General features: G+C 40.4%; 1 protein-coding gene across 1 annotated transcript; it reads right to left on the reverse strand.

Moving 5' to 3' along the window:
- Nucleotides 1-972: 972 nt before the first annotated feature.
- LOC311240193 (serine protease 33-like) lies at nt 973-20,625 on the reverse strand. Its single transcript, XM_084328736.1, has 5 exons — nt 20,542-20,625; nt 19,748-19,928; nt 7,385-7,656; nt 6,678-6,817; nt 973-1,307 (listed from the first exon to the last, which is right to left on the reverse strand). Exons 1-5 carry the CDS (start codon nt 20,585-20,587, stop codon nt 1,146-1,148), a joined length of 801 nt encoding a protein of 266 aa, XP_084184862.1. The 5' UTR covers nt 20,588-20,625; the 3' UTR covers nt 973-1,145.
- Nucleotides 20,626-24,816: the final 4,191 nt, after the last annotated feature.

Consider the following 24,816-nt stretch of genomic DNA (forward strand, 5'->3'; position numbering starts at 1 on the left):
CACCTCCTAATAGACAGTCTCCTCCCCACCGCATGTATATATTCCCTCCCCGCCGTATGTATATTTCTCTCCCACCCACCCACCCCCTCCTAATGTACAGTCCCCTCCCCATCATATACTCTGTCAGGATCTAGGGGTAACAGTACTGTATATTTGAATACCGTTTATGTCACAAATGTATCAGTACTAAATACCTATATGTCCCTATGCCATAAATGTCATGTATGTTGTGTATGTCATAAATGTCTATATGAATTGAACATGGGGGACCCTGATGGAAACAAGACAAACGTCTTTCTCAGGTCTGCATCCCCTTAACAATTGTGTGTATTGAGCCGTACTGTATTGTACCCATTCTGCAATCTGTTAAATAAAGTTTTCATTCATTCATTCATTCATTCATTCATTCATTCATTCATTCATTCATTCATTCATTCATTCATTCATTCATTCATTCATTCATTCACTCACTCTCAATATTGTCTCATACGGCCCCTCAAATTCTGGGAGACATAAAAACATTCACACTGAGGTTTCTTTGAGATTTCACTTCAGCCTCATGTTCTCATTCATACAGATATTTAAAAGAAAGCTAAATTATACGTGTACTTATTTGAGAGAAAGTAATACCAATATCCACTCAACTACTGTATATGCAGTACTTGTTTATCATGAGCTGAATTTGAGAAACATGAGAACATGTCCTTATTCTCATTTTTGTTATGGAACAAATCACTTTTTGTTGTCTAGAAGTAAATTCATTCTAAATTAGATCTCGTCTTAGACTTTTGCTTTTGTATGGGATGATAATATATGCCTTAATTTAACAACCTATTTGTTAGATCAATAAGTGTAATGTCATTACTGAATTTGCAACAGTGCTGCCTAACATTACATTGTTACAGGAGAAAGTAATGCAATTACAGTAATGCATTAGCATTGAATAAATCTCAGAAAAATACGATATACAAGTTGATGCTTGGTAAGTTTAATAGGAAGGAAGTATCATACCAGGTTATTGACTGAACAGAGTAAAGTTGTATAAATTGAACATATACATTTGACAGATAGCTTTACAAATTTAATATGTAGGCTAAGACAGAATGCCAGTGTGGCTGACAGACAAAGTGGTTTGGGTGTGCAGCTCAACCATAGTAAATGACATCCTGAATGAAATCATTATAAGCTTTCACACGGGTGTAGACTCCTGGTAAGCCCTTTCGAGCACAGCCATAGCCAAAACTCACTACGCCCACCTGGACGAAGCCACGCTCGGTACGGCACACCAGTGGACCGCCAGAATCCCCCTAGGAATGAAATGAGAATAAATAAAAAATAGTATATATATATATTAATAAATATATTCAAATTGTATATATTAAAATAATAAATGTTTCCCTTTCCCCCCTGTTCTCTTTGTCTTGAAATGAACAATCATAAAGAACATTCTGAACAGCCTATATACTAATTGCAAAGGTGCTGCATGATCAATCCAAATTAGTTGGACTGAATGTTGTACATTGGCTGAAAATACACCTTACAGTCTTTTAACTTAACACAACTGACCTGGCAACAACATGTACCCAACACAACTGACCTGGCAACAACATGCACCCAACACAACTGACCTGGCAACAACATGTAAACAACACAACTGACCTGGTAATGAAATGTATACAACACAACTAACCTGGTAATGAAATGTTAATGTACACAACACAACTGACCCCAACAATAGCCTGTTCAAGCTGCTGCGGTCAGGCAAGCGCCTCCGCATACACGCAGCAAGAACAGAGAGACTCAGTCTCAGCTTCTTCCCCCAGACCATCAGAACATTGAACACTGATCTCTCCACACACAAGCACAAATCAACACACACACACACACACACACACACACACACACACACACACACACACACACACACACACACACACACACACACACACACACACACACACACACACACACACACACACACACACACACACACACACCACACACACACACACACACACACACACACACACACACACACACACACACACACACACACACACACACACACACACACACACACACACACACACACACACTCACACACACACCACACCACACCACACATTCTGCACTCGCTTACACACAAACACACCACAGGTCACTTTAAACACATAAGAAAAGGCCACTTTAAAGGAAAGAAAAAAGGTCACTTTATAGAAAAAAAAACATAACTGGATGTTTTTGTATAGTATAGTTAGGATAGCATAGTGACATATAGTATAACTGTATATAGTATAGTAGTGTACATAGGACTCATTGCCTTTTAATTCGTAAGCTTAGCATTGTATTGTATTTTATCTTAGTACTTTTATCATGTCTATTTTACTATCTATTCTATTTTATTCTATTATTATTTGTATTTTTTATCAAAGCAGGCATGGCCACCTTCATTTCACTATATGTCTTGTGTATGTATGTGATGAATAAACCTCTTGAATGTACACAACACAACTGACCTGGCAACAACATGTACACAACACAACTGACCTGGTAATGAAATGTACACAACACAACTGACCTGGCAACAACATGTAGCTACACAACACAAGTGACCTGGTAATGAAATGTACACAACACAACTGACCTGGCAACAACATGTAGCTACACAACACAACTGACCTGGGCCCTATTCCCCGTACCTGGTTCAACTAAGTCGATCAAGAGTCCCATTATCCAGATTCAATTAACCCGATGTTTGAAGCCGGGATTTTCCTGTTCCTCGAAGGTGGATTCAGTCTCGTTAACTCGAACCAGACTTGAGACCCAGGATAAGTGCGCGCGGCCGCTTCAGTTGAAAAGCCAGCAAGTATCGATAGCAGAAATCCTGATTTTCTAACGGCATTGATTGATTAATTGATTTAAAACTTTATTAACAGATTGCAGTACGGCTCAATAGCCTCGCCGACAAGTTAAATGCATAATCTATAGGCAAATTTTAAATCCCTCATTACCCCAATCAATCAGATTATATTTCTTTAAACTTGCCTGTTGGCAGTAGGTTTATGGAATGGATAATCAAATGAGATCTTGCTAGCGAAAATAATTAGTTCAACTGTTTCAGAATAAGGATACGGCTCTCTTACCCATTGATTGATGTATGGTGGATGTTTTACTTATCTACACTGTGGTGTGACGGTTGGTCGTTTTGACTTTCACGCAGATGGCCCGGGTTCGAATCCCACTTCTTCTAGTCTTTTTCTTCTTTTTGCAATGTAGGAATAATTCAATTTGGTGCACGTTGAGAGCTATATAAATAATGACATCCACAATGCATGTAGATTTATAATATTTTAACTTAAAACTAGGCTACTTTTGCGTATAATCATTAATATTATATTCCAAAAAGATTATATTGGAAACGCAGGGTCTCGAACTCGGGTCGTCCGCTTGCCAGGAGCGAACACTGGCTGTGGCTGTTGCACCACTGTGCCAGACGGGATATATCCATTGTGTATCCATCAATGCACAAGAGACCCGTGTTTCGAATATTTTCTTTTGAATGAAGTTTTATCTCTTTATTCTCAAATGCATTAATGTGACGTCAACGGCTCATTCAATTTCTCAAATCCGTCAAACAGCGCATCTCATCAGACATTTTAATCCCAGTTACAATATCACACAAAAACCACAATCCACGCATAGACACTTCAATTTTATGCTTGAATGAAACACAATCCGGGCGCTTTGTTAAGCAAATCTACAGCGGAGAATATATGAAACTAATCAGAGCCAAACGGCCGATAGGTTTCATTCATTAAAAATATCCCGCGGGATTCACATTTGCAATGCGCCGTTATTAAAATAACCACATGCAGCGTGTATCGCGACTCCGAGCGCCGTATATGACGTGCATTATTTTATTTAGGACAAAGTAAATCTATAGGCTCAATATGATTTATTATCAGCATTTAGTTCTATTATTATACATTTCAAAAGCCCCCTCTAGGAAAACGAAGCACAAAAACATAATTCAGAATGGTATAATGGTTCTAGACTGTGAGAAATATTTCAGGGAGCGAGCTGGCATTTCTTTGCGGGGGCGTGGCCATGGTTCATCCAGCTAACTGAACTAAACCCTGCTCCCGACCAGGCTCAAACTTTTTGATCTGTTGTCATGGTGATTTAGACAATCGAGCGTCGGGGAACAGAAAGGTCCGGCTTAAGTCAGGCTATGCTGGAGATTATCCGGCTAACTCAGTTAGCCAGGTACGGGGAACGGGGCCCTGGTAATGAAATGTACACAACACAACTGACCTGGTAATGAAATGTACACAACACAACTGACCTGGTAATGAAATGTACACAACACAACTGACCTGGCAACAACATGTATAGCTACACAACAAAACTGACCTCCCTATTCCCCGTACCTGGCTAACTGAGTTAGCCGGATAATTTTCAGCATAGCTTGACTTAAGCCAGACATTTCCGTTCCCCGACGTCGGATTTTCTAAGTTGCTATGGCAACAAATCGAAAAGTTTGAACCTGCTCCAGAGCAGGTTTAGTTGAGTTAGCTGGATATAAGCTGGCCACTCCCTCGGAACAAAATGGCAGCTCCCTTCCTCAGAGATTGATTGATTGATTGGAAACTTACAGATTGCAGAATGGGGTACAATACAGTATGGCTCATACACACAATTGTTAAGGGGATGCAGACCCAGAGAAAGACTTTCGTCTTGTTTACATCAGGGTCCCCCATTTTCAATTCATAATGACATTTATGATATACATGACATACAGATATACAGATATATCATGACATTTATGACATACATGACATACAGATATACAGTACTGTTACATTTGTGACATACAAGATATGCAAATATACAGTACTGTTAAACAGAGATCCTAACAGAAAATATATATACGAGGGGGAGGAAACTGTACATTGTTTGTTTCTGTTTCTTTAATAGTTGTCATACAGAAGTACAGAAGGGGAGGGGGTGGGTGGGTGGGAGGGGGTGTTTGGACATTTACGGGGGCCAGTTTCGAATTGCAGCCTCCTGTAGGTGCTCTTTGATCCCATTATACCATTCTGAATAATGTTTCCGCGAGATGATTTCCAGAATGTATTGATTTCATAGAATGTGTGAAATATGCCTATAATTAAAAACAATTAAAATACATTAAACTGGTAAAATAAATGCTTTTGAAATGTAAAATAATAGACCTAAAATTCTGATAATAAATTATATTCAGCCTATGGATTTCCTATACTGCACGACACCAGTTTGAGCTGCTGGATGAGGCGCGCTTGTTTCTGATGGAGAATGTGTCCCAGATCGCTGCCCACCTCCGATGCCGACTAGTTATCAATTGAGGGGGAATACGCACAGCTATACCTACCTATTCGAAAAAAAACATTATCTGCACTGACTTATATAAAAAATAAGTACAGATCACGTCTGAATGAATGTGGATGATGATCTCCGAGTCGCTGTCTCCAAAATTAAACCCAGACTATTGCCCATCCATCTCATTAGGTGAGTTGAACATTATAGCCTTCTAAATGAAACACGCTATATGTATTAATTTTATGGTTGTTTGATTATTGTGTTATTTTGTGTAGTTATTGTGCGTGTTAAAAGCCTCCAATGCATGTGCGTGTGAACGTTTGCATGTTTCAACCACCTCTATATAATAATGGGGGTCGCGGCTCTCTGACACCGTTATTTCAGGGGTCGCGGCCTGAAAACTTTAGGAACGATGTATTTATTATATTACATGATACCTAAGCACATACAGTACAGATATCCTCATAAGTATATATTAATTCGTATCAATTAGATATACTATTTATCTTTGGGCTTGTTTTTGTATACTTATTCTGAAAGAGTTGAAATAATTATTTTCGCTAGCAAGATCTCATTCGATTATTCATTCCATTAAGCCTATTGCCAGCAGTTACATTTAAATAAATATAATCTGATTGATTGGGGTAATGAGGGACTTAAAATGTGCCTATAGATTATGCATTTAACTTGTCGGCGAGGCTATTGAGCCGTACTGTATTGTACCCATTCTGCAATCTTGTTAATAAAGTTTTAAATCAATCAATCAATGCCGTTAGAAAATCAGGATTTCTGCGATCGACACCTGCTGTCTTTTCAACTGAAAAGACAGGCGCGCACTTATCCTGAGTATCAAGTCTGGTTCGAATGAACTAGACTGAATTAACGTTCGAGGAACAGGGAAATCCCGGATTCAAACATCGGGTTAATTGAATCTGGATAATGGGACTTTTGATCGACTTAGTTGAACCAGGTACGGGGAATAGGGCCCAATGAAATGTACACAACACAACTGACCTGGCAACAACATGTAGCTACACAACACAACTGACCTGGTAATGAAATGTACACAACACAACTGACCTGGTAATGAAATGTACACAACACAACTGACCTGATAATGAAATGTATGCAACACAACTGACCTGGTAATGAAATGTACACAACACAACTGACCTGGTAATGAAATGTAACCAACACAACTGACCTGCATGAAATGTACACAACACAACTGACCTGGTAATGAAATGTACACAACACAACTGAATGAAATGTACACAACACAACTGACCTGGTAATGAAATGTACACAACACAACTGACCTGGCAGGAGTCCTTCCCACCCTCGGGAAAGCCGGCACATACCATTCCAGGAGCGAGCTCGTGGTAGGCCTGTTTACACTCTTTCTGCTTAACAAGGGGAACCATAACTTGCTGTAAGGTCTTGTTGCCCCCTAATGGAACTGAATGACAGAGAGAGAGAGAGAGAGAGAGAGAGAGAGAGAGAGAGAGAGAGAGAGAGAGAGAGAGAGAGAGAGAGAGAGAGAGAGAGAGGACAAGATGAAAAATGTGATTGTTTAAATATGTTTTTTGTTTTTATTTAAAAATAAAAACATGTTTTTCGTTCTGCAACATATTTTATGATATTATCAGGGACCCACAAGCTCTAAAAGAATTTACTGAAATATTATACTCCCTAAAATAAAAAGTCATGCTATAGAGGATTAATGGACGAATGTGCAAACAAGATGCGCTAAGATTTTTTGGCATTTATTTTAAATAGAGGACAGTTTGTAGACTACACCACATACATTTACATATAGGAATACACACATAGTTGTACATGCTTTAGGCTGCTTTTATTTTCAGCTACTAATCCATGCTCTGGATAAGTGTGTCATAAATGTACGTTGGACTATATGGATCTATATTTATTGAACATTTATTTCAACTCAAGAATTCATTGAGGACAAGCCCTAATTTTCAATATAATTAAATACATTAAAAAAAATGATATATGTTGGACTCACTTCCCTCCCTCATGGCTCCCCAGCCCGTCACCCAGCACTCTGATTTAGGGTTGAATCGGTCCTCATGCAGAGGCAGGAGTACAGGGGAGACTAGATCAGAGAAGGGGATCTTCTTATCCACTTTCATCAAGGCCACGTCATTAAGTGGAGAGCCAGCATCGTCAGAGTATTGAGGGTGCACAACAAAACGTGATATGGCACGATATTGCTCTGAGGGCCCCTCCAAGCTGTGTGTGCCCAGCCTCACGTAGGTGAACTTCACAAGAGGGTCACTGAAATATAACGCACCCACACACACACACACACCCACACACACACACACACACACACACACACACACACACACACACACACACACACACACACACACACACACACACACACACACACACACACACACACACACACACACACACACACACACACACACACACACACACACACACACACACACACACACACACACACACACACACACACACACACACACACACACACACACACACACACACACACACACACACACACACACAAATCTAAAACACTATACCCAACATGTCATGCTTTGCAAAAAGATCCATTTCAGGATCAAATTTTTTTACTAAATCGTAACGAATTTGTGTTTGTGCATTGGAATGTGGAATGAGACTGCGTTTCCTATAATGTTCTTAGTGTGAATGCCACCTGGACTAAGAACCAGCGCAATTTCATTTACACCCAGGTCAAAAAGGTATATACTTTCATGAAAATATACTTTGTATACTTTAGTATACTTTTTATGTATTCAGAAAGTATACTAAACAAATCTTCTAAATTAAGTTGCATTTAGTGTATTAATAGATGTACTATGATGTATAATAATAATAATAATAATAATAATAATAATAATAATAATAATAATAATAATAATAATAATAATGCATTTTATTTAAAGGCGCCTTTCAAAGCACCCAAGGTCGCCGTACAGGGTTAAAAACAAATACAATTACACACAGTAAAAACACAATATTACAGAGTTACACATAGGGGAGCAGTTATAATAAACTTAAAATTAACACTTTGATCGTCATGGGTTAAATTCATAATTTACCATCCCTCGCCAGCTCTATTTGTCTATGGAGAAGTTCCCCTTCTTTGCAGGGCTATAACTTTTTAAATTCTATTGCTAAATTGCCATTATTATGGCCCATTCAATGTCCTATATGTATTGTTCAGGGTGTAGCAACGTTAAACTTTTTCATTCACATATTCATACTAAAATATGGTCTAAAGTATAAGTATGTTTTTATCGTTTTCTGCAGCTTTCTCCAGAACTTGATTTATAGCTCCAAATGCATTATATTGATGATGAAATACAGTTTGATAGCAATCGGCGCGAGATAAAAAATGTCAACTGGACGTGGTTCTCAAAGTTACTACGTGTCATCTGATGATGACCGGATGGGCGGGGGATCGTTTATAATTCCGTGGGCAGCTGTCATGTACGAAGGTCTAACGACCGCACCGAATGGTATCTGGAGCAGGCTGTACATGAACAGAAACAGCCTCTCTCAGTAAATGTTTTCAAAATAGTCCCGGGCAGGTAGGTAATAACAAACACAAGACGTTGTTCCAAAAATAGTAAATTATATTTATTATGCCGGGTAGGAATTGAAACCTCCACTGATGTTTAGATAGGCAACAAAGGGAAAAAACAACCCACAAACAATTAACAAACAGGGAGAAGGTTAAGGGGAGAACAGACAAGGTAAATATAATAATAAAGTAAACTAGGTAAGCGCCCACCGACACTCACCAACCAGCCAGGGGTTGGTACTGGGAAACCCCCAACAAAGGTACCAAAAGTACAATTCCACACTCAGTGGGATCTAGGCCTAAAGCCAACAGGAGAATCCTTACTCCAACGGAGGAGTGGCGCAGAGGCCAACAATATCTATATACCTATACTAGTACTTTAGTCCACCCGAAGCAGTAGCTAAGCACAGTATCAATTCCACCACAGTGGCAAGCAATGGCAACCTCACTCTTCTCTGGTCACGGGCAATTGACAGAATGAGGCGCGCAGACGTGTGTGTGCTGTCAGGTATTTGGCTACCCATCCCTCTCGAGGTGATTGCCATCAGCTGTCATTCATTAGGCAATCAGCACTCTTCAGTAGGAATGGGCAGCACCTGACAGGGAGAGAAAAAAGACAGCATTAGCTCTCATGTTCACACACACACACACATCACATACAAAACATAACACATTAAATATACTAACCTGATGTTCAGAAGGTGTCATAAATACAGTAATAATGGTAATGACCAACCCACGTACCCAGGTACGTCACAGCAGCGTTAGATGATTCATCCAGAGTGGGTCATATGTTCATCATAGCAGTTTATATGGAACACGTTAGAATATAACGCTGAATCTTACCGTGGCTTCCTCGCGCCGCTGGCAGATGAGCGTGGAACAGAATTTTTTCTATTATGGGATGGAGAAATGCCAGATCCATTTCTAGGTTGTATAATAGTATATACGTCCAAATCATGTTGTTTTTTCGAGTTATTTGCACCGATCGATGTTCACTGTGTCAATACGGAGTCTCTCTAACGATAGCGAGTGCCCGGACCACATATGGATGAGCACTACCGGTTCAAAGGCTCATTTCCGGTTGGCGATCTGCCGATCGGCCACCAGATGGCGCTCTTGAACCGCTAGAGAGTTGAGTGGAGCTTTGCAGTGTGTCTCAGGGCTCCGGAGGGGAAATATGATTTCGGTCACAAATTTTTGAAATATTGACATCAAAGATGAGTTACGGCGTCTTCGGCAGAATGAGCATGGCTAGGAATGACGTCTTAACTCGTCCCCGGCGATCATAGTGTTAAAGTGAATATGCCGGAATGAACAGATGTGTTTTGAGAAAGGAAACAAAGGTGGGGAGGGGTTGGGTCTCATTCTCCAACGGACTTACGACAAAAAGGGCTTTCTCTTAGAGCCATTTGAGACCTTTTCGGACAAGACATGAATATAGACAATATTATAATATAATATTAATTATATATGTTTTATTGGGACGGTTGGTGAATCCCGAAATCGTCCCGAAAAGGTCTCAAATGGCCCTAAGAGAAAGCCCTTGGTGAATGAGACCCAATATTGCACGGATGTCTTGTGGTAGGGAATGAGATGTGCTCAACTATATTGAAATTATACTTTTGATGTATCTTTGGTTACTTTTTCTTACCAACATAGTACACTTTTAAAACACTAAAATAAAACTGAAGTTTGGTAAACATCTCATATTTTTTTTAAAGTGTAATTCAACTACACTTTATTATTTAACAACATATTTCTGTTGTTGTTGTTGTTGTTGTTGTTGTTGTTGTTGTTGTTGTTGTTGTTGTTGTTGTTGTTGTTGTTGTTGTTGTTGTTCTATTTATATAAAAAAATTGTATGTACCTTAGATACTATTGCTACCATGTATGTATATATATATATATATATGTGTTTCATTACATGTATATATACATACATACCAATTATTCGCCTGTTCTATTCACCATCCATAGCAACACTATCACCGACATCCAGTTGGGGGGATCCCCTTTGAACAGCACATCTGAGGTTTCTCTTCCCGCTGGATGTAACAGTACTGTATATCTGTATGTCGTGTATGTCATAAATGTTATGATGAATTGAAAATGGGGGACCCTGATGTAAACTGATGGTCTGCATCCCCTTAACAATTGTGTGTATTGAGCCGTACTGTATTGTACCCATTCTGCAATCTGTTAATAAAGTTTCATTCAATCAATCAATCCACATCGCCTGTGGTGCTTTCCCCCCCTATTGCTAGGTTTTTAGTGAGTCGTTCCTTATCTTCATTGGGGAAAGTCTGGGAGTGTCGCATATTTAGATTTTATGGTGGTTTTTGTTCTTGGTCTATTGTGATGTTTCTTCTTGACTTGTACAGCCCATGGGGGAAATTCCATGTGATCTTGGGCTCTACAAATACATTTTATTTTATTTAATGGCTATCATAATAAACATGTGCTTTGAATTAGTACATGAAAGTGTAAAAATTACATATCGGTAAGAATATACTTTTAACACACTTTACATACTTTACAAAGAATTACGGATGTCCCGATACTAGGGATGTTCGATATTGGCTTTTTTACCGATAACCGATATACAGATATGTCCAACTCTTAATTTCCGATACCGATATCAACCGATACCGATATATGCAGGGTTCCCCCCCCCCAAAAAACTGAATAATTTCAGGTAATTAACATTACATATCTCTTGTTGTGGAATTAACACAACATTATGCATACTTTTGACAATAAATAAAATAAGAATTTGTTCTTACTTGCTTGCCTGGGTAAATAAAGGTTAAATAAATGTAAAAAAATCTAAAAATAAAAAGAAATATATTAAAAAAAAACGATACCAATATTTTCCGATATTACATTATAATGCCAATATCGTCAGATAATATCGGGTAGGCCGGGCGGCTCCACATTGCTTTCAGTTTAGCTGGTCGTTCATACTAATACACATTGGCCGTATTAGGGGGTGGGAAACTGATGGGTGGGGATCGGGCGTTGTGGACAGCGACTCCTACAGGTCGGTTGGTGCGCCTGCGCAGTAGAATCAGGAAGTGTCAAGGGCAGCGTGAGCCTCCCACGCGTTACTCCTCGCCACTGAGAGATCGAGCTGCGCAGGTGAAAAGATGCGACTGCTGTTACCTCAAGTACCGGAGGGGACTTGTGCTATGTATGACTTAGTCCACATTGCAGCCGGCTTGTGGGAGGCAAGAAACAGCGTTCGTGACAGGGGAGGGTTGAATTGGATGATACGAAATTGGGATGGGAGAAAATATAGAAAATGGGAGAAAAAGTGGATAAAAAAAAAAAGATAATATCGGGTAGGCCGATAATATCGGACATCCCTACCCAATACCGATACTAATATTGGGTCCAATACTGTCCACATGTACTCTCAACAAAATTGAATGTTAAAATGTTTATATTTATATTATTTTTACTTAAAACATGCAACGGCCCACATGTGGGCTCTCTTGAGGACGATTTTCCCACTGGCACTTCGGCAACCTCTAGCGAGCCGCATATTGCATATTTCTTAATACAATATATATATCGAATTAAAGCCTGATTTGTTGCTTGTCAATAGTTTCAGGTGACAAAATCCGTTCAGCGGTCCTCGAGTTACATGCCGATATGTGAGGCGTGCGCCGAGGTACACAGTGTTGTACAAGTACAACACCGACTCTCGGGGCTCTAGCTCTCAATCATTTGGCAATCTCGAAAATTATTGGACAGGGTTGTTTGTAGCCAATGAGTGTGGCTTCCCAATGATAGCCCACCTGGGGATGTACGAATCAGGGATCTAAGTGAAAAGTCACGAGCGAAAACAGGAAGAGAAAAAAAAACGCTGAATGAATTGAAGTCTATGAGGAAAAATAAACCAGGAACGCTACACAGTTGACCAAAATCGCTCCTAATCACTCATTTCTGAACGGATTTTTATGAAATTTGGACATGTACTACACAAGATTCCAGGCTATGGACCCAGGGTGTTTCTGAGGAAATACTACTTCTGGACAACTAACTACCACAGAAAAACGTGAGTAACACGTTTTTCTACAACTCAAGTTCAGACCTATATGTTACTCTATTTCATTAGCACTAGAAGTGGATTCTCTTTATTGTATCAGAAACTTCAGAATGCCATCTTTCAAAAGAGACCAGGGCCCTCATTCATCAATGTGTGCGTAGAACATGTTCTATTTCCACACGTAAGCACGGAATGTAGAACCAGTGTACGCACAGGGAAGTCGGGATTCATCACACGTGCGTACGCAGGCTCTACGCACACCTGTCATGATGAATCCCACCTTGGCTCTGCGCCGAGGCTCGTGCACACTTTCACGTATTTGCATACCAGAAACGCCCCGATTAACCATATACGGTAATCAGGGCCGGATTAACGACCGGGCCGACCGGGCCGCGGCCCGTGGACCTCGAGTGATGAGGGGCCTCCAAAATTTTTTTTTTTTTTTTTTTTTTTGAGGCCCCTCGTCACTAGAGGCCCCAAATTCTTAAAACAAAATTTTTACTTTAATTTTTAATTTTTTGAGGCCACTCGTCACTAGAGGCCTTTTGGAGGCCCCTCGTCACTAGAGGCCCCAAATTATTATTATTATTTTTTTTACTTTTATTTTCTTTTCTTTTGGAGGCCCCTCGTCACTAGAGGCCCCAAATATTTGTTTATTTTTTTTTAACTTTTATTTTAAACATTTTTGGAGGCCCCTCGTCACCCCACATTTTATTTATTTATTTTTTCTTATTTTGGAGATCGATGTCATACTGTGACACTGAATGATTGGCACTGACTGACGCTCTCTGATTGGCCACTGACATGTTTGCCCAATCGCGTGACGAGCTGTGTCTTTGCCCATTTCCTCGTCAAACAGCCTGCAAACTACCTGGCGTTCTATCGCCATGCTCTAAAGGCCTCTACATGCTACAGCAAATTCAAAGCAACTTCAACACAACATCGGCGCGATTTCAGCGCGCTTGTTGCAGACAGTCTTGTAGACTGTGTTGCTTGGGCGTTGCGTACCTGTGTCCAAAATCGAATCTAAAGACCCGTTGCGTTGGTATTGCGTAGCAGTGATTGGTTGGTAGTGAATGGGGGCGGGGCTGTCATAGAATAATATTGGTCAGTGAGGAATACCATCCGCCATTGTTGTAGGCAGCAAGCTATGCTATCAATATTAGCTAAATAATTAGCGTCATAACTGGCCTTTTTCTGAAAACCCAAGCACATATTGTTCCATAGCATACGCCTTCAGTTGATCATGACAAATCCTCTCTTACCTTGACGATTAAAAAGCCTCCATAATTTAGTAAATAAAGCTGTAGCCAGCCAGCTAGCATTGGTGATATTCAAAATGCTATCCACATTAGCTACATAGCTAACCAACGAAATGACTGGACACACACAGGGACAAGTTAAAGGGGAACTCCACTATTTTGGGAAATTAGCTTATTTAACATCTTCCCTGGAGTTAGACAAGAAGATACATACCTTTTTTGTCTCTGTGCGTGCATTTTAGCTTTGGGAATAGACGCTCCGTTAGCATAGCTTAGCTTCATCACTGGAAGTGAGGCAGGACAGTAGCCTTACAGTGCCTTACAGTGTATTGCAAGGTCTGACATTGACCAAATTTGATATGCATGACCTTGGTGGGCTCTAGGTCAACTCCTGAAAAGGGGGTCAATGTCAGACCTTGCAATCAAAAGTTAGGGGGCGCACTGAAATTATGGCAGGTTATTAGCCCCCTAACTTTTGATTGCAAAGTCTGACATTGACCCCCTTTGCAGGAGTTGACCTAGAGCCCACCAAGGTCATGCATATCAAGTTTGGTCAATGTCAGACCTTGCAATACACTGTAAGGCACTGTAAGGCTACTGTCCTGCCTCACTTCCAGTGATGAAGCTAAGCTATGCTAACGGAGCGTCTATTCCCAAAGCTAAAATGCACGCACAGAGACAAAAAAGGTATGTATCTTCTTGTCTAACTCCAGGGAAGATGTTAAATAAGCTAATTTCCCAAAATAGTGGAGTTATCCTTTAAACATCAATCAATTAATTTATTCCAACAGGTAGTTTGAGCTGCATGTGAGCCGGTCTTTCTCTCCTCTCCATTGGAAACTAATGAAGTTACGTTGAAGCACAGAACCGGCTGACAAAAGTTAAGCTGCTAGCAACAGACACTATAATACTTCCGGTCGGGGGATTTCAAAATAAAAGAGCGACGACTAAAAGCACCGGAAATACGTTTATTTTGTACATATCTAACGTTAACACGAACCGTTTGTGTAACGTTAGATATTGTAAAAAATAAACGTATTTACGGTGCTTTTAGACTCGCTCTTTTATTTTGAAACCCCCCGCCCGGAAGTAAAAATGATGCTTATTCTTCTGCCTGTTATCAATGGGTTGGTTGAGAAGGGAAGCGTCATCTATCTAGGGAACCTAGCTACGTACGGGGTACAATGTTACATAGGCTGCGCGTTGATTTTGCAGAAGCATAAAGGTAGAGTGTCTGCAACACCGTTGCTTTGTCGATGTTGTGGTGCAGTTGCTTTGAAGTTTCTGTAGCATGCAGAGGCCTTAAGACAAACTCTAACCTTAACCAACTTCGAAAGAGTGCCTAAGCTTAACCGTCGAAAGAACTTGCCGTCAGCCCGTCACGCTCTAAGACAAACTCTAACCTTAACCAACTTCGAAAGAGTGCCTAAGCTTAACCAGTGTAGAAACAGGCATCGGCCAATCAGAGAGCGTCTTGCCAGAAATGCGGCTAGGTTTAGAAATAACGCGACTAGGGGCCTCCACACTACACACTAGTACTAGTACTAAATACCTATATGTCCCTATGCCATAAATGTCATGTATGTTGTGTATGTCATAAATGTCTATATGAATTGAAAATGGGGGACCCTGATGTAAACAAGACAAACGTCTTTCTCAGGTCTGCATCCCCTGCCTTAACAATTGTGTGTATTGAGCCGTACTGTATTGTACCCATTCTGCAATCTGTTAAATAAAGTTTTCATTCATTCAGTAAAAAAAATAAAAGAGATACGGAAATTAGAAATATAGGCCTCTCTCTTATACATGCCTCCTCCTAATACAAGCCTGGTATCCACTACAGTTGAAACAAATACAAGCCGGGGTTACTATTAGAGGAATTACGGTATTCTATATATGTTTTAAAGTGACATTATAAAAACGCCACTGTGCGTGCGTGCACGTGTGTGTGGGGGGGCCTCCACAAGAATCTGGCCCAGGGGCCTCTGAAGTCTTAATCTGGCCTTGACGGTAATGGAATACACCCATGAAATGTGGAAAAATGGACTAAGCCGAGGGAAGCGTGTCATGAGACAGGCTGACAGACGTGTACACTTACGGTGATGTCGGATATGATATCTATTAACCATTGCTGCCTGGGCAGCACAAACACTAATAAATACCGCGCTGGAATATGACTGCCTTTTCCCGTGTTGTTTGATTAATACCCAGGGATTAAAGTTCTCCTCAATTTTATTCCAAATCGCGATGGATCTCCCGTCAATCTTCTACCTGCTGCATATGATTTCTAGAGGCATACTACAATCTATTTTGATGTCAGTATTGGGTAGCCTATATAAACAATAATACGAGAGCATATACAAGAACAATGAATCTCACTGCATGTATGATGTAGCCTGCCTTTCAATACATGAACTTGAATTCCATCATGTTTGTGTGCGGGACTCACAAGGCTGTTGTCACAATGGGTGGTACCGTTACAGTAATAATAACAGTCCACACAATATCACGATCCATGCCATAGCCTATGTTCTATTAGGACATGATCTGTGACGACAAATGTTCTAGAATGTTTGATCAAGATATCATACTCTGACAGCATGCCTATGATCAACAAAAACGCGAACTTGAATCCCATCATATACATAGTCTGTCCACTATCTGGTGTCATTGCAATGCGTTTTCTATTCTTTCTTATACAGTAAAAAGGGGGAAGAACACTATATTCATATGACTTGTATTCTGCTTACAGCTTCGAAATTCCACTTGTTTCGTTTAACGTAAAGCCTTTTAAATATAATCAAAACGTTCCCGTGTTTCTGCGGTCTGCGCAAAATAATAACGAGTTGAGCTTTATGATTTATGATGAATTGAAAATGGGGGACCCTGATGTAAACAAGACGAAAGTCTTTCTCTGGTCTGCATCCCCAATTAACAATTGTATGTACTGAGCTGTACTGTACTGTACCCATTCTGCAATCTGTTAATAAACTTTTCAATCAATCAATCAATCAAGCTACGCGGAGCGCAGTCAGTCAGTAGCCTACACCCCGTATATTCCGATAACGCTATATAAACCATGCTGCATTCATTCTGAGAGAAAGATCTATTATTTCAAATGCTATTTATAGGGTTTTGACCATAATTACACTACTGTTGCTATTTTACAATGAACTATAATGAACTACGGTTCGTACAGAACATGCCAGTGTTATTATGCACAGAAGCTCATTTCCTCGTTGTAATAATATATTCTACCACTGGGCGCCAGGTACGCATGGTCTGACCTGTGCATAGACGTAAGAACGGAGTCAAGTTCAAATCGAAATTGATGAATCCCACTCTTTGCTTAGAAATGATCGTACGCACAGGGTAAGCACAGATCTGTGCGTAGAACACGTTGATGAATGAGGGCCCAGGCTCATGCATGTGCTATAAGTATAAAGTATAGTGTTTTGGTTCGCAAAAAAGGTATGCAGTCCTCAATTTTGGGGGCGCCTGTTAAGTTAAAATGTCAGCAACAGCGTCATTATTGTATATTTAATTTGTTACAGTCAGAAATTGAGGAACATCTGATGAAAATAAAACATGTTTTCAAAGTCATTGTTAGAACTATTATGGTATTATTAAGTACTCATACCGGTACTCGATATCGGGCAAGTACACAAATGTAAGTACTTGTATTTGTACTGTACTTGGTCTGAAAAAAGTTGTATCGGGACATACATTTAATTATGGAAAAATATTAAATAAATATTTAAAAGATTTTATTTGTTTTACTCAATTGATACCTGCCTACTGCTTTCCCTGTCTACAACTGCCTTACACTGTAATAACTACCTACCTCAAACTATAGTCTACCCATATAACTCTGTACCATGTATCCACATCTGTTCTGTATATCCCTTATACTCTTACTAGTTATACCACTGGCCAGTATGGCTTACTATCATACTGTGTCTTTTGATTGATTGATTTATTGAAAATTGTATTAACAGATTGCAGAATGGGTACAATACAGTACAGCTCAATACACACAATTGTTAAGGGGATGCAGACCAGAGAAAGACTTTCGTCTTGTTTACATCAGGGTCCCCCATTTTCAATTCATCATAACATATAACATACATGACATACATGGGGTGGGGGGGGGGGGGACTGTACATTGGAGGTGGTTGGGGTGGGGGGTTGGGTAGGCGGGGTGGGGGGGGGGTACATTGGATTATCGACGAAACCTTACTTGGTCCCAAGAAGAGGGTCTCGTGTATTGTTAGGACATTTACTGGGGCCAGTTTCAAATTGTCTTTGTATCACTGTACATAATACTATAACTATGTTGAGTTTGTCTGCTTGAGTGTTTGGAGTGGTTGCCTTGCTGCGTTGCTCCTTTGGCGTGGCTGCAGGTCCTGGGGCGCGTGACGTGTCATTCCTCTGTGGAGTTCGCTGGTTTCCTCGTGATAGCTGAATTGATAGGCTGATAAACTGATCGCGTTAACTCAACTCATAATCCGTGCTCTCACAGAATTATTATATATTATAATAGGCGATTATTGACGCTATAAATTCGCGCTACCATTTTTTTCCCCCCTCTTATTTCTAACGTTATTCAAGCGAGGTGGGTCAGATTCTGGCAGGGGGTCCGAATTCGGCACAACACCGGGACCGGGGGAGTTGGGGCGGCCTGTGGGGTCTGACACTCCCGTCGCTGTGCATGGCGGTGTCGCGCGGGCTGTGTTTTCCTTCGGTCATGGCGCGCTTTATCAGGTGGTGTGTCTTGGATGGGGATGTGCTGGGAATTGTGTGTGGGGTGTTTGGGGCATAGAATAGATATCTATGGTTTGGGGAACTGGCTGTTCCGGGGGGGTTCACGTGCGTTCAAGAAACCCTCTACTTATTGTACTTATTTTACAAGTTGCTCAATCACATGCTTTCGAGCAACACTGTACTTATTGTACTTATTTTATGCCTATTCTTATGTCTGCACTTTCTACATTGCGCTACTTTTATTGTCTTTTATACCTATATTCTTATGTCTGCACTTTATGCATTGTTTTTATTATGTCAACTGTATGCTAATTGTATGCCTATGTTAATTGTATGCTATTTGCTGTGAAGCACTTTGAGCTGCACTCCATGTATGAAAGGTGCTATATAAATAAAGTTATTATTATTATTATTATTATTATTATTATTATTATTATTATTATTATTATTATTATTATTATTATTATTATTATTATTATTATTATTATTATTATTATTATTATTAACTCTGATACATACATCTGATTACCATTATCACTCAGTAGTACTTTATATATACTCCAGTTTAATCACCTACATTGTATATTGCTATTGCACTGTAACATTTGCACTCTAGTTAGATGTTAATGTCTTTTCGTTGTGCTGTACTTGTGCTGTATAATGACAATACATTTGAATCTAATCTAATCTAATTTGGGCACACACTTACGGGGTCACGCAGTGAGCTGCAGTCATGAGCCACTCTTCTGTGAGGATGGAGGCGCCACAAGACCAAGACGCGTAGCCAGTGGTCACCATCAGGTAGGCCATCCACGGCCAGCTGCCCTTTGGAGCATCTTCTCCCCCCACTATGGAGCTTCCAGTTCGGGGCCTGGCAGACCCTGGAGACCCTGGAGAAATATGTTGTAAAGGTCTGAGATGATGCAAATGGCTTAGTAGAGCAATCAACCCATATCAATCAATGGGTTTTTATCAACCCCCCCCCCCCCCCCCCCCTCGGGCCTGTACAAAATACAATCTGTGGGACATTACAGCCCACTATGCGGTATAGGATTATAAATGGACTGCATTTATATAGCTCTTTTATCCAAATCGCTTTACAATTTATGCCTCACATTCACTCATTACTTCTATCATTCCGGTAAATTTCAACTGATTACAATTTCAATCAATCTGAAATCTGAACCTTCCCAACCCTCAGAATATAGCTATACATCGTTGGTAGTGACAAATAAATGTGACATACCATGACCATCGCAAAAAAGGAGGTAGGGACCGCACTCGGAATATCGTTGTTTTTATTTTCAAGTTGTTATAGCGCACAAAACGTTTTCAGCCATCCGGCCTCATTGTACCATGACCATCGGTAACATGGTTTAAATTGGATTCCATGGTATTATTTAAAGCAAGTGTCTTTTTATTTAATACACATTTTTTACACTATATATTAAATTAGTTTTGTTTCGTAATTTTTACAATCACTTTATATTTTTATAAACTCACCTGCTGCATCATGGACCAGTAGTATCACAACCAGGAATGCCCACATTCTGTAGCTGAGACTGTCAAAATATTGTGAAGACCTAAAATCGCCTTGAAGCATTTATATAGTGGGAAACCAACTGCCGTTTTCAGATTGTACAGATAAAATATTCAGATAGTATGTGCATTCAGACCTACGAGTTTCACCATCACGTTAGAGATAAGCTGGGACACGCTCAGATCATATCAGCATTTGACATTTAAATTCTGTTAATAGGGTGCTGCGTATCACAGTTGTAGATAACACACTGATAGTTAAAATATAACATATATATATAACATGAAACCATAAATGGACTGCATTTATACAGCACTTAAAGTGCTCACATTCATAGCCTTTACATTTTACATTTAGTCATTTAGCTGACGCTTTTATCCAAAGCGACTTACAAGTTTTGTACGACGACAAGTCATCACAAAGGGCACAACTCTATCAGCTGAGTAACAATGTTCATCAAAGTGTTTAAACTTGAGTGCTACAGTGTCGAGTGTATGTTATAAAAAAATAAATTCAAATATTGATTGAAGAAGTGTGTCTTTAGTCGACGGCGAAAGATTGGTTGGGTTTTCGCTGTCCTAACTGTGGTGGGAAGTTCGTTCCACCATTGTGGAGCAAGGACCGAGAATAGGCGGCTTCTCTTTGATGACTGTCACATAGCAATGTCACAAGACAATATAGAATAAGCTGGAACGGGCTGTATGTGAAAACCAGCCCGTCCAGTAGTGCTTTTAAAGCACCGGTCCCAGGCAGGTAAAGAAAATAACACAAGGCGTTGTTCCAAATAGTAAATGATATTTATTATAGCGGGGATTTAAACCCACTGTTTCCAAATAGTAAATGATATTTATTATCGTGGGGATTGAAACCCACAGCACAAACACAAAGGGGAAAAGGTAATGGGAGAACAAACAGGCAATATATAAATACGACCCAAACAACACTAAGCAAAATATAAAGTAACACTGGGAACCACCCAGCCATAGAGCACTACAGTATAAGGGAATACTAATTATATATATATATAATACAATATGATATAATATAATATACAGTGTTCTATTTAGCACCAGAGCAACACAAATAGATATATATATATATACTCACTTCCAAGCAGGAAGGCAAATGGCTCTAAGGCCCACAACAATAGTATATATCCTGCTACTGGAGTCCACACACAGTGGCAAACAAAGCAATGGCAAGTCCACACACAGTGGTCAATCAATGGCAACCTCACGAAACTCTATCAGTGTCAACTGACAGAGTGAGGCGCCCCGATGTTGTGTCATCTCCACTCTATTAACCACCCATCTCCACTGCCTGTTCCAAGGTGCACCAATCAGATGCAACCAATCCAATCAGGGAGATGAGTGGCATCTGTGAATAGAAACAGAAATTAGGAGATGACACAACACCACACATAACAGACAACACAATAAATATACTAACCTGATGTTCAGATGGTGTCATAAATACAGGAATAATGATAATGCCCAACCCACGTACCCAAGTACGTCACACCTCCCCCCATAAGAGCGAACCTGTAGGGTGAGCAAAACATTATTACTTATTACCCAACATGAGGTTAGTACCCACACTAGGGAGAACAGAAACAACAAAAAAAATTCTCCTCCCACAATCAAAGCACGTATGCAAAAATAGACGCGCAGTGACGTCATTGAAAACTGCATGTAGCACACACCGGCTACCGAATGCAAACCGGTCCCAAAATGTGGTGAGATCCAACTCACAAAAAACCATGTCAAATGCACATGGTCAGCTACACACCCAGCCTCCACCGCTTCAGAGCTCGCTTTAGAGTTTTTCTGCTCGGGCGACCCTGCGTCTAGGGGTATGATTATCGCTTCGGGTGCGAGAGGTCCCGGGTTCAAATCCCGGATGAGCCCCCATGTCACATAGCAATGTCACAAGACAATATAGAATAAGCTGGAACGGGCTGTATGTGAAAACCAGCCCGTCCAGTAGTGCTTTTAAAGCACCGGTCCCAGGCAGGTAAAGAAAATAACACAAGGCGTTGTTCCAAATAGTAAATGATATTTATTATAGCGGGGATTTAAACCCACTGTTTCCAAATAGTAAATGATATTTATTATCGTGGGGATTGAAACCCACAGCACAAACACAAAGGGGAAAAGGTAATGGGAGAACAAACAGGCAATATATAAATACGACCCAAACAACACTAAGCAAAATATAAAGTAACACTGGGAACCACCCAGCCATAGAGCACTACAGTATAAGGGAATACTAATTATATATATATATATATAATACAATATGATATAATATAATATACAGTGTTCTATTTAGCACCAGAGCAACACAAATAGATATATATATATATACTCACTTCCAAGCAGGAAGGCAAATGGCTCTAAGGCCCACAACAATAGTATATATCCTGCTACTGGAGTCCACACACAGTGGCAAACAAAGCAATGGCAAGTCCACACACAGTGGTCAATCAATGGCAACCTCACAAAACTCTATCAGTGTCAACTGACAGAGTGAGGCGCCCCGATGTTGTGTCATCTCCACTCTATTAACCACCCATCTCCACTGCCTGTTCCAAGGTGCACCAATCAGATGCAACCAATCCAATCAGGGAGATGAGTGGCATCTGTGAATAGAAACAGAAATTAGGAGATGACACAACACCACACATAACAGACAACACAATAAATATACTAACCTGATGTTCAGATGGTGTCATAAATACAGGAATAATGATAATGCCCAACCCACGTACCCAAGTACGTCACAATGACCCTCCGGAGCTCGGACAGGAGTGGGTCTGAGGCGGCCAGAAGACATAGCACGGTGACGGAGGGGTCTTGAGGGTGTGTAGTTAGAGACCATTGACCGGAGGTAGATGGGAGCCGTTCCCTTCGCCGCACAATATGCCAGGTCGAGGGCCTTAAAGCGGATTCGTGCGGCGATGAGCGGCGACAAGATGGCTTTATTTTGGTTGTCCCAGCTTGCTACATAACGTGCAACGGCCCGGCCCCGGGCCCTCTTTAGGACGATGTGCTCACCGGCGCGACACGCCACTTTGTGAGTGTCTGGCGGATCGGGTCTGCCTTTTTTTAATACAATATATATATATATAGAATTAAAGCCCTATTTGTTGCCCGAATGCCACCTCACTCGACCAAATGCAATCCCAGATGAGTGCTGAGACTGAGAGTGGGGGAACACAAGAAGACGAAGAAGTCCAGCTCCTACCTCTCAGCTGGGACCCCAAAACAGGCATCTGGCAACAAGTAAACAGAAATGTAAGTACACAAAACATGTACTTCTGTGTGTTCAAACCTCTGTAACTCTATTTCATTAGCACTCAAAGTGATTTTTCTTTATTGTGTAAGAAACTTCAGAATGTTACCTTTCAAAAGAGACCAGACTCATGCATGTGATATAAGTATAATAAATCACAAATTACTTTGGGTATGCAAAAATTTTTTGCACGATGCTTAACTCAATGGACGCCAACCACGTTTACATACGTGTTTGGCGGATGACCGTTGAACGCCAACCACGTATATATACATTATTAGATCGTTTTTCCTTTTTTTCGATTTTAATATCCTATTCAATGTCAGGGACCCGTATGTTGCCGGTAGAAGGCAACAGTACCGGTGCAGTACCGGCCAGATCCTTCCAGGCGGCGGTATCAAACACCCTTTGAAACATTGTATCTTGGCTTGTGAGTCGATCTAATGGGTCCGGGTTGTTTTATTTTTTTTGCTCAAGCTCAGCGTTTATAACGGTCGGATTGAAAATAATCAAATACTCCCGATGCATGATATGTAGTGGATTATGTTGGCGACACGATGGACATCAATACTTGAAATGGCGATCAGATAATTGGAATATTCTTTTTGGGGTACATCCTAGTCCAGCCCCCCCCTTTCATGCATTCATGATGAAACATAATAGATGTGATTTTAAAATAGTAGCGTGTACAGGCGAGAAATGGCAACGGTTTTAGTGTAATACACGCATAAGGCTATTGTTCAGCATTTCGGGAATTACCCCAGACCAATCTAAAACCATACTCATATTTACCACGGTATTGTATAGATGAACATAGTATTGTATCCATACCTATAATATAGAATATAGTTATAGCTCTACAAACAAGGTGACTCAGTCCTATATTTTAAAGCGTGGCAATGCTAACACAGGGCCATGGCTAATCCCCGGCAGTCAATGAGTTA

The sequence above is a fragment of the Notolepis coatsorum genome (assembly GCF_963971535.1).
Source record: "Notolepis coatsorum genome assembly, chromosome: 14".
NCBI classification, from domain to species: Eukaryota; Metazoa; Chordata; class Actinopteri; order Aulopiformes; family Paralepididae; genus Notolepis; species Notolepis coatsorum.